At 38.3% G+C, this 18,494-nt stretch overlaps 1 protein-coding gene across 1 annotated transcript in view; it reads left to right on the top strand.

Annotated features, from left to right (window-relative positions):
- The window catches only part of SVEP1 (sushi, von Willebrand factor type A, EGF and pentraxin domain containing 1), a 469,484-nt gene that overhangs the window by 368,191 nt on the left and 82,799 nt on the right, over positions 1-18,494 (top strand). The window contains exons 33-38 of the mRNA XM_073664736.1: positions 1,220-1,396; positions 8,364-8,448; positions 8,638-8,829; positions 9,678-9,845; positions 11,833-12,505; positions 14,642-17,430. Coding sequence (XP_073520837.1) covers positions 1,220-1,396; positions 8,364-8,448; positions 8,638-8,829; positions 9,678-9,845; positions 11,833-12,505; positions 14,642-17,430 — 4,084 coding nt within the window. The remainder of the gene's footprint in view (positions 1-1,219; positions 1,397-8,363; positions 8,449-8,637; positions 8,830-9,677; positions 9,846-11,832; positions 12,506-14,641; positions 17,431-18,494) is intronic.

The following is an 18,494-nucleotide window of genomic DNA, read 5'->3' as shown; positions in this document are numbered from 1 at the left end:
CATTTCCTTTACACTTCACAAATACTTTCTACTTTGATTTGGCATAACACATAAAATCCCCATAAAATTAATTTAAGTTTGTGGGTGTAACATGAAAAAATGTGGAAAAGTTCACAGGGTATGAATACTTTGTCAAGGCACTGTATATATATATATATATATATATATATATATATATATATATATATATATGTATGTATGTATATATATATATATATATATATATATATATATATATTCATTAATATGTAACTTCTTGTGGAAAAGTAGTAAAATGTAAAAAAATGATATGAATTAGATATCAGTGTAATAGTGTTGACCCGTACTATAAAAAACTATATCATTATTTATCATGAACAGTGCATGCTGTAAGAAAGAGATGCAAAAAACTACCAGAATTACTGGATTTTTCTCATTTAGCCTGATAAAAAAGAATTAAAAGTGATCAAAAAGTTTGTTTCCGAAAATGGCAACAGTGAAAACTGCAGCTTGTCTCCCAAAAAATAATTCCTCACACAACTGTTAGCGAATGAATAAAAAATATTGCGAACTCTCCAAGAAATGATATTTATTTATTTATTTATTTTTTTATGTGAGACTAGTAAAACATAAAAAACTATATAAATTGAGTATCGTCATTATGATATTGACGTGCGGAATGAAGATAATATGTCAAACAGAATAGTGAAGTGTTTAAATTAAACAAAATTTGTTTTCCAGCATTGTTTATTTTGTACATTTTACCTCCAAAAAGGATATTAAAAAGCAAAAAAGCAGCCTGCACCAAAAAAATGATACAAAACATCATCCAAAAAAATGAACCCTAATACAGCTCCAGTGAACGAAAATTGTAAAACATTTGATTTTTTTTCAGTGTTTTTTCTGTACAAAATTAGTACAATATAAATAAAACTATATAAATTTGGTATTGCCATAATCCTGGTGACCCATAGAATTATACCATATTTGTGCAGCACATGAATAGCGGAAAATATAAAGCATCAAAAAACAACAGAGCTTTAGTTCTGTTTTGTTTTTTTAATTTCTCCCCATAAAGAGTTAATATGTAAATGGACCGTGATGGACGGTTTTGGCTGTGGATTTTCAGGCCCAAACTCTACAGCATCATAGTCATATATGAGGCTATGATTCACAGACTGTTTCATGGAGGTCCACAATCAGCTGTAACAATATCCAATTTATTTTATTTATGTTGTAGAACCAGTAAAATGTCAAGTTCCAGATGGGTTGGAAAATGGGAAATTTTCTGGTGACTACTTTGGTGTTGGAAGTGATCTGACTTTTTCGTGCAATGAGGGATATGACTTGATTGGAAGTGTGATAGCCACATGTTTGGAGTCTGGTGACTGGAACGTCGAAATTCCCTACTGCCAAGGTACAGAAAACTGTTAAAGGTGATATTTTTATTGTAACGTTATAATAATGTCCACTATTATCCTTAGACATTTATTATTACCACTGTTTTGTGCTTCCGAGTTTGCCGAGTGAATGCCAGTATCCCTCACCTACCCCTTACAAATAAAACTGCTATGCTTGCATTGAGAAACACCATTAATTAATGTAACTATACCCTGTATGTGACAATGTTGTATAGTTAATTACTGTCCTGCACTGTTTGATCTCTTGTACACCATAAGGTTAGGGCACGGACTAGCAGGCTGCAGAAATAATAATTATAATAATAATTTTATTTCTGTAGTGCCAACATATTCCACAACACTTTACAATTGAGCGGGGACATGTACATACATGTACAGACAATAAAATCAATACAAAGTAATACATAGTTCAACAGTTACAGGAGGGGTGCGGGCCCTGCTCACTAGCTACAATCTATAAGGCCCCCTTCAGATATCCATGTTTCCAGCACGTGTGGCTTCTGTTTTATTCATGGATGCCACACGTACCCATTATAACCTTTTTTTACGGTTTTATACAGACGTGTGAAGGGGACCTAAGGCAGTAGAAGCTAGTGAGCCATTGCAACAATTTCCATTTTCTGTGTTAGATAATGACACCGGCAACGGCTTTCCTAGATGCTTTTTTGCAATATAGGAGGTGTCAGTTGAAGGGAGTTATTGTGTTGTTGCCCAATGCTGACTTGGCTGTGGATACTGCAGCACCAGAAGTGTTGTCCCACAGCATATGTAGATGGGACTGATGTTCAATTTTGGCCCCTTGAGTGAGCGTGTGCAGGAAGAACATGAGAGACGTGTTCTGTGAGACAAGGTTAAGGTCTGGGCATTCTCAGTCATCGAGGAGTGCGGCACTGGGAGGGAATAACTGAAGCCTGAGGAGGACTTTCATTTAAGCTACCACCATGTAAAGACAGTGGAGAAGACTGCCTGAGGCGTTCTGGAACTGAATGCCCTCAATTGGTTATTTCAAAAAGAAAGAAAGGGCTACAGAGGTCGTGAAGTCGAGGTGTGGTTTTCCAGAGAGCCAGCTTTTTTAGAACTTTGTATTAGCCATGAAAAAGTTTAGCAGAGGACCAAGGACTGTTTGCCCTATGAGGCCAATGAGGGACTCAAATTAAGGGCTCGCTCACGCGTATAACATGGCCGAATGATATCCAATGTTTTATTGGATAGCACTTGGCCCAGTGTCACTCTATGGCAGCTCAGATGAGTGATTTTTTTTCTCATGCCAATTCGAGATGAGAAAAAATCGCAACATGCTGCGAGTGGCTGCAAGACTCGGCTCAAGTACACCCATACAAGTCAATGGGTGCGTGTGAAACATCGGAATGCACTAGGATGTCATTCGAGTGCAGTCCGATGACCGTGGACACAGGCAATGGAGGAGATAGAGAAATTACTTCCTTTGTCTCCTCCACACCTGTGCTGCGATTCTCTCATGCAAGAGGATTGGAGCACAGTGCACTGACACACGGATTAAACTCTGACAGAGTTTGATCTGAGAGTATTTGCATAATCGGCCATGATTCTCTTGCATGAGAGCATAGACGGCCGTGGGACCCCGGCCTAAGAGTGAATATGTTCCATGATTAAAAGGCAAAATAATAGTTTTGCAGATAGGACAATTTTTCATGACAAACAATGAAATAAATGATCACTGGTGATGATGAAGTAATTTTTCAGGATGATAATGCATCTTGCCACAGAGCAAAGAGTTTTAGGCCATGTGCACAAGGGGAGTATACATATTGAATTTTCCAGTTGGATTTTTCGGACTAAAATTTCTCTGCATATGACATTAGCAGTGGTCTGAATTAGATTTTAAGAAATCTCACACACTCAATGCAGAGAAAGAATGCAGTCAAAGTTGACAATCTTTACGAATTTGAAATTTGCAGCATGTCAATTTATGCTGCAGGTGTCGCCACGGATTTCACCCTTGGTACTTGAATAGTAAAATGTGTGGCAAATCTGCCACATTTCCTCAAGAAAATCAGAAGCAATTTTTGAAGCTACAAATTTAGATGTAGATTTTCTGATGACAACATTCCACAGTGGATACATGATGACATGTGCACATATTATTAAATCTTTGCATCATGAAAGTCTTATCAACTCATGACATTCCAGGAAACAGTCTGAATCTCAATCCAATTGAAAATGTGTAGTAGAAATAAAAAAAAAATGGAAAGCTAAACATTCTAAATATACAGTATTGTCCAAATACTGCCAAGAGATCAGGTTTTGGTGACAGAAAAAAAGCAGCAAAAAAGCATTGTGTGAACATCACCTTATTCAGGTCTTTGGGTTTTATGTATTTGTGTTAAAACTTTGCAATCTACATATATATTTATGAGGTTGGGTCAAAATTTTCTGCACTATGGTTATATGAAAACTTCTGTTGGCCAAACTGTTTAATCATTACTTTCCATATGAGGTGACAGTCTCCCCAGTCACTGCTATGCAGATTTGAACCCGTTTTGTCAGTTCATTTGTGACTATGGTGAGAAAAACAATGGGTACCCCACTTGTGATTTGCATGAAAGAAGAGCAAAGTGCAGTGATTAGTTTTTTGTGATCTGAGGATTTGTCTAGAGCTTACCTTTGGGCACAGTATGGACAAGGTGTTTAATCATGAAGAATTGTATATGAACTTAATAAAGTTCAGGAAAGGTTGCACAAATGTTGGCAGAAGTAGGTAGACACCCCTCCATGTACACGACTGATGACAACATTGAGCGTGCACATGAACTAATTCTGTTGGATAGACAAGTGACTGTGGATTATACGTTAAATTAGCCATATGAGAACAAAAATTCACATCTGATGAAGAGATGAAGGCAGCGGTGCATTCGTGGCTCACATTTCAATCTAAAATATTTTTTAATGAGGGAATATGAAAGCTTCTTGACAGATGGACAAAGTGTATTGAAAAGCAGGGAGATTGTGTACATGTATGTTGAAAAATGATGTATTTGTATTTTTTGAAAGTTAAACACATAAATTGAAATTAATTCTACAGCCAGAGTGAAGATAATCTTGACTCGCCCATATAAATACTGTGCATAATCATTGGCCACATACCCTGTGTGCACAATCTTTCGCCAATTTGTATTTGTGATGATTCATTTTATTATTACAACTGCAGTGCTGTTAGTCAATCCAAAAGGTTAATAATCCAGAATATTTACGAAATTAAAAGTGAGGGTTTGACTTTCTTATTAGAATATCCATGTGTGCAGAGTTATTGGCAACTATTAGTGTTCAGAATCATTCTGCCACTAAATGAAAAATGTAAATAATATCAAAACAACTCAAAATGTACAAAAATACATTTTTTGACATTCCCATGAAATATCAGTGACCGATATAGCCCCCCTTCTTTTCAATAACAGTCATTAGATCTATGGATTCTGTTAGTTGCTAAATCTGTTGACGATCAACTTTTTGGGCAGCACCAACCAGTCTCCCAGACACTCTTTAGAGAGGTTAGAGATGTAAACTTTTTCCTTTACCACTGCTTGATGAAAGTGTCTTCTAAAAACAGGCAGTAGAATTGGGATTTGATTTTGGGTCAAAGTGGAGATCTGTGCCCGTCACTGATCCAGCCAAGGGCCTATCCATTCGGTCCGTCAATAGTCATTCTCATCTTAATTCATAAAAAAAGAATCCTGTCTTTATATATTTCTTGGCTCGGTCTTGATATTTCAACTCATATGCCTTGTTCAGTGGTGGTCAGGTTTCAGCTTCCCATACCTTAGCCATGTCTCTGAGCACTAAACACCTTCTACTTCTGGGCACTAAAGGGAGGTTGCAGTTCTGGAATATAAGAGCACTGGAGGATAATGGGTTCCTGGTTGCTTCACGTTTGATTCTTCTCAAATGATTGAAAGTTAATGTGAGTCTTTTTTTCTCAATACATTCTTTGCAACCCTGTTGACTGTTTCTATCAAAACTTTTGACGGTTCTTTAATCACACCACAATATTTTAGCAATTTCAGGAGTGCTGCATCTTTCTCTAAGACTTTTAACAATTTTTGGTTTTCATAGTCAGTTAAATCTCTTTATTAGCCCTTTTTGCCTGAGGAAAACAAGCTTCCTAACAATTCTACACACCTTGATAAAGGATGTGATATCCTTAGGCACACCCTCTCTCATTACACAAATGCACATCACTTGATATGCTTAATCCAATAAGCATTCAAGTTTATACAGCTTGGATTGGGAATACATACATTAAAAATAATGATATGGTCAAAATACTCGCTTGCCTAATAATTCTGCATGCAGTGAACATAGAGATACATACAAAATCACAGTCTTATTAGAAAAAGTAGCAATCTTGTGCATTTTAACACTGGCCACTGGTTCAACTGGTTCTATTTTAAACTCATACTTCTTGTCACAATTCCACCGCTCAGTGTGTCTTTAATGCAGTGATTGACAGCTCAGTTATCCAATCTAGGGCAGGGACGTGCTTAGCTGTCGGCATTTGAGTGACAACTCGGCCATCCAATCTGGGACTGTTAGGTGCTGAACTTCCTTCAGGTGTTTCCTGTTCCAAGTGATTACCCAGCTATTTAACTATGCTGTATGTCCCAGATAGCTGCCAGTTGTAGCTTTCAGCTCTGTTTGGTTTGTCCTCTGTGATTTGTGCTCTGAATTCAGACATTCTGATCTTTTGTTGCCAGACCCTGGATTTGCATATTGATAACCCATTTGTATTACCTGTTTTGCCTTGACGCACTCTGACCTTGGAATTCTGACTCTGGACTGTGACCTGACTATGCCTTTGTCTCTTTCCTATGTTAACAACGTACCCTTCTGGCTCTTGACCTCAGACTCCTTGACTACCCTGACTCACAGCTTGTCCGTGAGAAGTGACTCAGCGTCACACTTATCTTCTTTACAGAAAACTTTTCAGAATTTTCATTATCATCAGAGGCTGCTGTCACTATTTCAGCATGCTCTGAGTGGCAGCTCAGCCACTCTAAAGCCGGGTTCCCCAACTCCAGTCCTCAAGGCCCACCAACAGGCCATGTTTTCAGGATTTCCTTAGTATTGCTCAGGTGATAATTGCATCACCTACACAGGCAATAATTCCATCACCTGTGTAATAGTAAGGAAATCCTGAAAACATGACCTGTTGGTGGGCCTTGAGGACTGGAGTTGGGGAACCCTGCTCTAAAGGATAAGGGCGTGCTGAGCTGCCAGTATTGTAAGTGACAGCTCAATTGCCTAGTCTATGGCAGGGTCATGCTGGGCTGTCACGTCTTCCAGGTGTCACTTGTTTGGGTGATTAACTGACCTTTTAGCCGGCTGGCTATTATCAGACCTTATCAGTTGTAGCTTTTAGCTCAGTGATGTGTTTGCTCTGTATTCTGATATTCTGATCTTTGTTGTCGGAGCTTGAATTTGTCTTTTTGACTACCTGTTTGTATTACCCCTTTTGCTTTGATGCACTTTGACCTTGGTTTCCTGACCCTGGACTTTGTCTTTGACTATCCTTTTGTCTTGTCCCTTTGTCTGTAACATACCCTCCTGGCATTTGACTTCAGACTCCTTGCCTTTCCCACCTCACGGCTCACAGTTTGCCTGTGATAAGTGACTCCGCATCACATTCCTAACGGATTGCCTGTGAGAAGAGACTCCGCGTCCAGCAGCATAACAATGACTAGTAATCCTTCTATACTCAATTGAAAGCACAGGATCCACCATTCACAATAGGTGATGTCACAGCTGACAATGCTCCCCCTCTCTTCACAATGACCGTTGCACATGCTCATTAAATGCTTCAATGCAAAAGATAGAACTAGTCTATTGCTGCTAATGTACATGGGCATTTCCTGAAGAAATAGAAAGTATGACCCCGATTCATCAAAGCTTCTGTGACAGAAAACTGCCTTTGAAAAGTTGCAAAATTTTTGTGAGTTGAGTGAAAATTTTGCAACTTTTGGTGTTTTTACGCCAGTTTAAGCGGCTCCGCTAAAATGGGCGGGACTGTGAAGGAGCCGGGGTGTGGTGTAGCTATGTCCACTCATAAATGTAAACAAAAGTGTTGTTGTATTATATGCTAGAAATGTTACTACAGTCTCTGACTGGATAGATCACAAAAAAATTAGAAAAATGGGAAAAGTGACTAAATCCTAAAAAGACAAAGTGAATGTGAAAGTCCAAGAGTAATACATATATTTATTAAATGCTTATTCAATACATAGATTGGATAAAAACAGAGGTGCCTCACTGAAAAGGTATTGCGGTGAACGCCTATGGGTATGGTGGCAAAGCCACATGAACTATAAATGCAGAAGATGGGAATGGTGCTTGGTAACCAATACAAGATACACAGTTTCTCATTAAGCGTGCAAATCATATCGTGTGCGGGTGCAACTAGGGTGGTACTGTCAGTATGAATATGTAATTAACTATCAGGATAGAAGTCATACCAGCTGCAGAAATGATAATGTAGGCACTGCATCCCCCCACCCCGACAGGAGTTTTGCTTTGCTTCTTCCAGTGGACATGGACACCCCCATGGAAGAAGCAAAGCAAAACACACATTGGGTTGAGGGACGACGCGGGGGCTACATTATCATTTCTGCAGCTGATACGACTTCTATCCTGCTATGTAATGACATATTCATACTGATATTGCCACCCCAGCTACATCCCCACTACAATTGATTTCCACACTTAATGAGAAATTAAGTATCTTGTATTGGCTAACAAGTTCGTATGTTTTTATCATATCTATGTATTGAATTTGCACTTAACAAATATATGTATTACTCTTGGAGTTTTGCATTAACTTCATCTTTTTGACATTTAGTCACTTTTCCCATTTTTTGTTGATAAATCTTATATCTGATTTAAACTGTGTTAAGAATTATGTTTCTTTTTTTTTCTCTTTCTAATGTTATCAAGCTGTGCCATGTAGTGTGCCACCAGTTCCAAAGCATGGCAGCGTTGTTGGCTCCAATTTCACTTATGGCTTCTCAGTTATCTTCAGGTAAAATAATTATAAATTTCCAATATTTGATATTTCATTGTGTACTTTCTTGGTAGACTGAATACATGGCCAGTTGAATACTATAAAGTGTAATATCTATAATAGGAATGTAATCTTTATTTTATTCGTTATGCATTTTTGACTTGATAAAAACAATATCAATTATCTGTGTTATTTTTGTTTCTTTAGATGCAATGAAGGATACACATTACTAGGCAATGAAGATTCTGTATGTCTCGCTGATGGTTCCTGGAGCAATGGGGCCCCATCATGTGAGTCAGTCTCGTGCTCCAAACCAAAGGAAATAGCTTATGGGAATTTCACTCTAAATGGTCTAATATACAAGTCAACAGCATCATATAAGTGTGAGATGGGATACAGGTAACTTATAAGAATGTCATATTACAGTATGTACAGTTTAATACATAAGCTTCAGCCAAAAATTGAATTACTGTCATGGGGTTATCGCTCAAAGAAGAGAATGGTGGGGTATAATACTCATACAGGTAAAAAATAAAAACTCTTCCTAATATCCTTATGACTTCTCATGTGAGTGTTATGTTCTGCTCCATTCACATAGGCTGGATTTACAACGTGACATTTAACAGAAGGAAAAAAGTCGCTCAATTCTGCTCTGCCATAGGCTGTCTGCATGAGAGTTCACTGCGCAGAACAGAGGACTCTGTGAGCAGAGCAGCTTTATCACTCCTGCTCCTCAATCTGACCGGAGTATAGTAACTCACAGACGTGTGTATTGAGCAGTTTTTCTCAGGCTGCAACCTGACCTCATGCGTGCCAAGGACGACTTGCAGCCTGAAATAGGTGATGGTGGCCATATTGGATTACTGTTCGGAATACCTCTTTAAGGAAAACTATTGGAAATATTCTTATGCCAGAAATGTAGAAAAAAGATATGGACCCCACATCCAAAAATCATATGTTGATCTAACGTCACTAGGAAAAAATGTACTAAAGTGAACATGAGGTTCTTAGTTTAGCATTCTGATTAGACTGTATGAAGCCCACTGCCACGTCACTGCGAACCTCTCACCAACCATCGCCGCAGCTACAGTGCAACAGCAAATCTGGCAACCTTGCGCCTCACAGCACCCATCCTGCAAAATTGAGTCGCCATGCAAATTAAAAATATTTTTAGTATACTTTAGAATATCTATTTGCTTTTTTTTACTGTGTTTGCTTGTGATTTGAGTAACAACATTTTTTCTTAGCTTGCAGGGTCCATCAACTTTGATGTGTGAAGCTTCTGGTAACTGGAGTAGTGAACCTCCATCTTGTGAACTTGTGACTTGTGGTTCTCCTCCCATTGTTAGGGATGCCATCTCCAAAGGAAGTAATTTTTCCTTTGGAAAAAACGTGACGTACATTTGTAAAGAAGGGTAAGACAATCAAGTTTTCTTATATGTCCCTAGCCTTTGGGATTCACATGATATAAACCATAATACAGTATGTCAACTGGTAACATATATGTTTAGCTTAAACTAAGCCTTGGAAGAGGATATTTTGCATAAATTACACAATTTCTGTCATGGATTATAATAAATCATTTCCTCCCTCCAACTTAATCTCATTTGCTTTTAAAAAAAAGTATTGAGAGAGGCATAAAGCCAAAAAATTCGACTAGACCAAAATTAGAGACTTTTTTTAGCCAGAATTCTAGCATACAGTTGTAAATTTTTGCTATGTGTTTAAAAACAACTAATTCTGAACACATTTCATTATGTATAGTGAATGTTCACCCTTAAAGAACATTTTTTCAATGTATTTAGGTTCCTTTTTTATACATTGTGAGGATGTACTGTATATTGCAGCCGGAGACCCATTCTGATACAAATCTCCAGATACCTTGTCAAGATATGGAGTTAAACGTTGTCTGGGATTTTTTTTTTTGCCCGAAAGCTTGAGGATTTAGAAAATGTCAAATATAGCCATGTTCATCCTCCTGCCACTCCGCCTCTTCTGCTGTCCCGGTCTCAATTGACAGGCTGCAGCGGTGATGTTACTGGTTCATGCCATCTACAGTATATCGGTATCACCACTGAACCCTGTGATTGACTGCAGTGATTACATTCACTGAAGTTGTGATATCACTCCTTGAGACACCCAGCAAAGAGAGGGGTATCGGTGGAGAGGTAGAGATGGACCCAAGGAAACTGAGTACACTTTTTAATTTTACACAGACCCCAAACAATCGTGACAACAGGATCCCCTGTGTGGAAGGAGTTGTAGTGTTTATGTCGATGGGATTAATGGACTTTCAATTTATATAGAAATGAAAAGTGCAGTAGTTAAACATGTGCTCGCCTTCTTCAGTCACACAGGAAATTTTGGGATCCCTGTTTTTTTGGTGTTGGTGGTGGTTCCAATGGTCAGACCCCCAGTAATCATGCATTCATATATTTCCCAAATTCAGGTATTCAGCATTTAAATTTTTTTTACAAAATTTGCAGAAGAGTAGGAAATGTGCTAAAATAAAGAAATAACCTTTACTTACAAGTTGAATCTGCTGCTGCCTCAGTAGTGCCAGTACTTATAACTTCTGCAGCCAATCATTGGCTTCAGTGGTCAAGTGCTTTACATGCAATGCTGAGGCTAGTGATTGGCTGCTGTTGTCATGTGAATGATTTAAGGGTCATCATCATTGTAGGACCCGCAAAGATCACTAGAAACTCATATATATTTTTTATACATTTCTTAATTTTTGGCACTGTTTTTAAATCCTGTAAACCCCTTAAAAAATGAAACATAATGCAGTAAACCAGCCCTAGTAGGGGCTAGTGGCAGCCAAATTTTAACATTTAAAGAGAATATGTCACTAAGTTTTTTCTACCTGATCTGAGACCAGTTTAATATAGGAAAAGAGACCCTGATTCCAGTGATGTATCACTTAGATTACTGGGTGCAGCAATTGTGATACAATCAGAGTTTTTCCATGCAGCATGTGGCAGAGCTCAGAAAGCTAACCATACCACAGATTTCTGTGTACATTGTCTATTGACAGTAAGCTAATTATCATAGGAGGGGGTGTGATCAGACCAGGACTCACCAGAGATATAGTCCTAGCAATGATAATCTCCTAGTGATGAGACCTTCATTATATAGAAACAGCACACAGCCTAATAAGTGACACATCCCTGGGATCTGTTCTCAGTCCTTACTTCATGGTGCCCTCAGATTAAATAGCAAAAACCTGCTGACAGATTCCCTTTAACTGTCTGGTTGTGAAGGGAAGAATGTTGGATTCAAAAATGGCATGGTGTTAAAATGTTTATATAAAATTATGTAAAAAAAATCCATTAAAAGAAGAGCTATAGACCTCACTATTAATTAGTATGCAAAATTCATTATACATTTTATCTTTTTCAGTTACATTTTAGTTGGCCCCGAAACTATAGCCTGTTTAACAACTGGAAAATGGAGTGAGAATATTCCACAGTGTATGGCTGTTTCATGTGATGAACCTCCGAATGTGGACCATGCTTCTTCAGATAGTGCTCATAGACTTTATGGAGACACTGCATATTATTACTGCTTTGATGGCTATAGCATGGCTGATAACAGTAAAATGCTGTGTAATACTCTAGGAAAGTGGATGCCTCCTAATGGCAAGGAAACGCCTTATTGCATAGCTGATTTTTGTGAGAAACCTCCTGCTGTTGCATATGGTATCTTGGAATCAATCAATAAAGCAAAGTTTGTTTCTGGCACAACAGTTAGCTTCAAATGTATGGAAGGCTTCATACTAAACACATCTTCTAAGATTGAGTGCTTACGAGGTGGTCAATGGAACCCATCACCTACATCAATTCAGTGCATACCTGTTCGTTGTGGAGAACCACCTGGTATCAAAAATGGCTATGTAAGTGGAAATAACTACAGCTTTGATGCAGTGGTAGCACATAGCTGTAATAAAGGGTATTACATAAAAGGGGAGAAGAAACGGACCTGCCAGGCATCTGGCGAATGGAGTGGTCGACTTCCAGCTTGTCATCCAGTATCCTGTGGCCAACCACCTGAACTTGAAAATGGGGTTATAGAGGTGTGTGTGTTCATTTCTTTTCTTTAAAACTACTAGTAAAGTTAATTAACTAGATTTATTTGTAGCATAGTTATTTGTTTTATTCATTATGCTTTTCTTATATAATGCCATCATATTCCACAGCGATATACAGACATGGTCATCACTGTCCCAATTGGGCTCACAGTATAAATTCCCTATCAGTATGTCTTTAATGTTGGGTAAATTATTTATTTATAGAGGGCCTGTCACCAGGTCAAAAGTGGCCAGTTTTTATTTCATGCAAATTTTGTGGTCTCTACCAAGGGGTAATCAGGTCACTGATGTAGAGTAGTCTGAAGATACACCCCCAGGGAATTCTTTGAGCTACACCACTTGTAGAGACCATAAAAATGAGCACTAAACAAAAATGCCCATATCTCTGGAACTGATTAGTGAATTTAAGGAAAAAAAGGGAATACTTAGGAGAGCAGTGGGAAAAAAATATTACCAAAAACTGGTCCTCTATTGATTTGGTGACAGGTTCTCTTTAAAGGGGTTCAGTACTAAATAGAATAATAGCCGCATCTCTTTAAGCAAATTTGTTTGAAAAACATTCTAAATTTTATATGTACTGTAGAATTACTCTATATAAATATTGTGCTGATTTACAGAAGGTACTGTAGTCCATACAAAAGTTTTGGTGGTCATAGTTGAAAATAGCCAACAAGCTTGTTGTAAGAGACAAGTACTGTGCAGAGCTTGGTGTAAAGCAAACACTTCTTAAGTGGCCATTTTCTGAACTATGTATCATTCATGGTTCTTCTTTGATGGCAGCAGTTTTCAATTACAAACCCGTAAGTTTAAACAGCAAAACTGGTGAAAAATATGACTAATCTCTTTTCAGACACATCTTTCACAATCATTTGTCATAAAAAGTCAATGGTTGGCAGAGTATTGACTGATTCTGATTTTTTAGGTGTCCAAAATCTCTGGGGAAGTCATCTCCAACCTTTTTAACCTTGAGAGACATATTCACTTCTGAATAGGGTCGTGATCAACATCCAGAACTACCCCACCCAACCCCGTAAGAGTAGTGACATCAAGCTCGTGCCTTCCTCACAGTAGAAGGAAATAAAAAAGTGACCAGCTCACCTTTGAGAATATGTCTGATAATCTAGGCTATGAAGAAGGGTGAGATCACGCTGCTGCTAAGAGTTTAGTAAGGTGATAATGGAAATGATCCAGCTTCCAATCCAATAATTGTTAAAAACTTATCCTTTAATGTAGCTCCACAAGGCCAGCACATACACATCCATATCTGGTCTTCTATGTGGGCCTACTCAAAAAAGTCACCATCTGGAGATCTGCTTTTCATAACTGTTTAGTAGACCGGGTGTTAATGCACAAAGCTGGCAGATAGTTGTGAGCCACAGATCATGGGAGCAACACATCATGGTCCTGCAACCAGAAGTGGCTCCTCAGCCATAGGTTGGGGATTTCTGCTCTAGTGTATGACAGCCAAAGAATTCCAATCAATCGAGAAAGCTGTGTGCAGAAACTGAACCAGCAAGTGCCGTGAGATTTTATTTCTGATGCCTGCAGGATTGGGAATACTGCTCTAGAGTATAAAGTAAATTGTAACTCATGATAAGAACAAAATTACAATTAATTTACAAATTTAATAAAAAAAAAAAGATGTAAATTAATTCAATGTGAAAATTTTGAAGCAGTCTAAAGGTGGACATCTGCTTTTCAATGTTCAGGGTATTCAATGTAAAGTGTTATAAATAACATATGAAAAGTTTCAAAAAGAAAAGACTACAGAGTAAAATGTAGTACTTGGAACGCTTCCAGAACTAGACTTCTTGGCAGATAGAGGTAAATTAAATACTTTTTATATGTTGCCAGTGTGTAACTGCTTGGCATTGGCTGATCTACTGATTGGTTCTTGTGTGAAAAATCATAATGACGCTCAAGGTTAATATCACCAATAATAGTAAAATAAAATATCAGACAGCAAGTGGAACTTCAATCATGAAGAGTAAGAAAAAAAAGGAATTGCCAAGATTTGAAGTAACACATTAAAGTTATGTTTGTATTAAGAAGTGCATGTTCTCACTGTTCAAACCATTTACATTTTGACAATATTTTAATCAACTTTTTTTTTTCCTGCAGAATAAAACAGGTATTGTATTTGAGGATGAGGTAACTTACTCCTGCAAACCTGGATACAAACTATTTGGTAGCAGCAAAAGAATTTGCCAGTTCAACAAACAATGGTATAGTGAGTCTCCACCATCATGTACTTTACTAAGCTGTGAAAAACCACCACCACTAAAAAATGGTGATATCAAAGGGACAACTATTGATGTTGGTTCAAAAATTGAATTTGTATGTGATGAGGGCTATGAACTTATTGGGGAAACTAGTTGGACTTGTCAGAAAAATGGACAGTGGGACAAAAAGAAATTACCTACCTGTGTGCCATCAAAATGCCAAGATCCACCACTATTACAACACCAGTTAGTACTTAAGGAAGTTGCTAATGAAACAGGAGTTGTGAAATTTTCCTGTAGAGAGGGCTACGTTCTTCAAGGCTCCTCTGTTTTACGATGTCTACCATCACAGCACTGGAATGATTCTTTTCCATTATGCAAGCTTGTTCTCTGTCCCAAGCCACCAGATATTGATTATGGAGACCCAAAAGCAGTGCCTTCTCTTCATTACGGGACTGTAATACAATATACTTGTACAGATGGCTTTCTGCTTAAAGGACCACCTGAAATAACATGTGAAGCAGATGGTAATTGGGGAAATGATCTTCCCAGCTGTGTTCCAGTTGAATGTCCTCAACCAGATGAAATTCCTAATGGAATTGTTGATGTTCAAGGTCTTGCTTACCTCAGCACTGTTCTATATACATGCAAGCCTGGCTTTGAGTTAATGGGAAATGCCACATTAATTTGTGGACCAGTAGGACACTGGCTAGGTGGACTGCCTGTATGCAAACCTATCAGATGTCCTGGATCTAAAGATATTTCAAATGGCAAAAGTTCTTCAACCAGTCTTCATTATGGACAAACTGTAACCTATTCATGTAACAAAGGGTTTAGACTTGAAGGACAGACTATTATTACCTGCATGGAAACAGGAAAATGGGATGCTGACCCCCCAACCTGTAAAGAGATAGCCTGTGATCCCCCTCAGGCTATTGACAATGGCTTTGTAGAAGGAGCTGATTATAGATATGGTGCAATGATCATTTATAGTTGTATGCCTGGATTTCAGCTGACTGGACCTGCCATAATTACTTGTGAAGATTCAGGATGGTCCAGCCCAACTCCGATGTGTGTGCATACAGATTGTGGTCTTCCACCACATATTGACTTTGGACAGTATAGCAAACATAATGATTATATAATGAATGTGGATCTGAAACTTGAAATGTATGACATACCAATCACTACCCAACCTCCGAAAACCATACATAGTTATCATAAAGATGGGAATTATTCAGTTAGAGATGTTAACAATGATGTGTCAGAATTTTTATATGGAACTTTTATTTTGTACACCTGTTACTATGGCTATGACATTTTAGGACCACCACTATTATATTGTCAGGAAGATGGTACATGGAATGGAAGCGCCCCTGTCTGTCTACCAACAGAATGCAATATTCCTGTAGCTCCCGAAAATGGTGTGGTGCAATATACTGATAATTCATTAGATAGCACTATTTTTTATAAATGTAAGGATGGATATGAACTTATTGGGTCAGAGAATAGCACGTGCTTGTCTACAAAGAAATGGAGTCATGGCATTCCACGGTGTGCTATAATATTTTGCAAGCCACCTAACCAGATACTTAATGGGTATATAGAAGCCTCAAATTACTCATATATGAGTGTTGCTCATTATAAATGTGACATAGGATACAGAATGCATGGAACTAACAAAAGAACATGTCAAGAAAATAAACTTTGGGATGGAGAAGAACCTATATGCATCCCTATTTCTTGTGGTCAGCCTCAAGCCCTAATAAATGGACAAGTCAAAGGAAATGATTATGATTACGGAAAACATATTGACTATCAATGCTTTGAAGGCTTCCTGCTCAGTGGTGATAAAAGCAGAATCTGCCTGGAGGATGGACATTGGAGTGGAATAATGCCAGAATGCTTACAAATAATATGTAAAACACCTCTGCCTGTTGCCAATGGGGAAATTGAGGGGTTAGAATATACTGCTGGAAGTCATATCATTTATAAGTGTAATCAAGGACATAAATTAAAAGGGCCATCAAAGCTTACCTGTCAGAAAGATGGAACATGGGATGGAAAAGCTCCACTGTGTGCCCTCATAGACTGTGGTCCTCCAGAAGACATTTCTCATGGTTTCCTTAACAGTTCGGGTTTTCATTACAATGACAATGTGCAATATATTTGTTTTCCTGGTTATGAAATACATGGAAGTCCAACAAGACAATGTTTAGCAAGTGGCATGTGGAGTGGAAATGTCCCCAGTTGTCTTCCTTGTGAATGCTCCAAACCATCTGTTCAGCATGCAAACATTATTGGGGACAATTTCAGCTGTGGTCATTCAATCATAATCAAATGTCATGATGGTTTTAAACTGTTTGGACATTCTGAACTCAATTGCGAGTCTGCAGGAAAATGGAGCTCTGGCTTTCCGTACTGTGGAAAAGTTACCTGTGGCCCCCCACCTGTAATTCTGAATGCATTTATTAATGGAAGCAGTTCAACATTTGAGAATGCAATCAAATACACATGCCTCACAGGCTATGTTATGCAAGGAAATCCTGACCTTGTATGCACAGAAGAAGGAAAATGGAGTAAACTCTACCCTATTTGTCAGTTACGTTCCTGTGGTCCACCACCCAGTATTCCTAACACTGTGATAAATGGTGATTCCTACACTTTTGGAAGTGTCATTGAATATGGGTAAGAGCATTTTTTTAATGAAAGCCAAAAATCTAATATTATAGAAAAGCTACTACATTTTGAGTTTGAATTTCTTTCTTTTTTCAAGAGTAATAATTGTACAGAATAAATTCTATGAGCATATAAAAATCTTATTTTATTTAAATTAATGAAGTTGGCCACTATGTTTTTTTTATGTCCTATCCTTAGGATAGCCCATAAATATCTGAACAATGGGGCTGCGACACCCGGCACCCCGGCCAATCAGCTGTTACCAGCGGCTGGAAGTTCTCGGATACTACTGGAATACAGAAACTCTGTTATTTCTATAATGGCTGCGGCCAAGTACTACAGATCCATCTGCTATTTAATTGAATGATCTGATCTGCATCTGCAATCCCTGGCCGTGGCTACTACCGATATTACTGAGCTGCGATGTTCCAGCAGCATCTGAGAACTTCTGGCTGACGATGGTAACAGCTGATCATTGTGTTGCACCACCACTGATCAGACATTGACGGCCTATACTTAGGATCTTTTTCAATTTGCAAAAAAAATGCCAAGCCTCCATTTTGGTAAAGATTTAGGGCCGGCAAATGGCAAAAAAAATGTAATACCTCCCAGCTCACCACTTTGGCCACACCGCCGCCTGCCATCCGGTCCTCTTCTTTTTGCGCAATGCAAGACATCTACTGCCTCTTCAATACTGGCCAGGACATCCAGCCATGATCAGACCTTGGAGGTCACTGCATGTTGTAAGGGCATGACGTTGTGATGTCATGACTTACGCTGCAACCTTAAAATGCACAGTGACCGGATCAAAAGTCCTGGCTTATAAAGAAGAGGATAAAGATGCAGCACCTGATGCCAGAAAGAATAAGACTGGAAGGCTGGCAGCAAGATGGCTCGAGACGTGAGTATTAGTTTTTTTGTTTTTTATACTGGTTATGTTTATTATGCTCTGGGGTCTGGAGATCCCATTTCATCCCAATTCTAACATTGGGAAAATTCTTTGAAGCCAGTAAAGTCGAATCCAAAATGATCCATTCACCACTAGTCTAGTGTACTAAAGGTGATTGAATGTC

Source organism: Phyllobates terribilis, unplaced genomic scaffold (assembly GCF_046119375.1).
Source record: "Phyllobates terribilis strain yellow unplaced genomic scaffold, ASM4611937v1 Scaffold_1__5_contigs__length_1240528914, whole genome shotgun sequence".
Classification (NCBI taxonomy): domain Eukaryota; kingdom Metazoa; phylum Chordata; class Amphibia; order Anura; family Dendrobatidae; genus Phyllobates; species Phyllobates terribilis.
The sequence above is the reverse complement of the archived record's forward strand: the minus strand, read 5'-3'. Positions and strand labels throughout refer to the sequence as shown.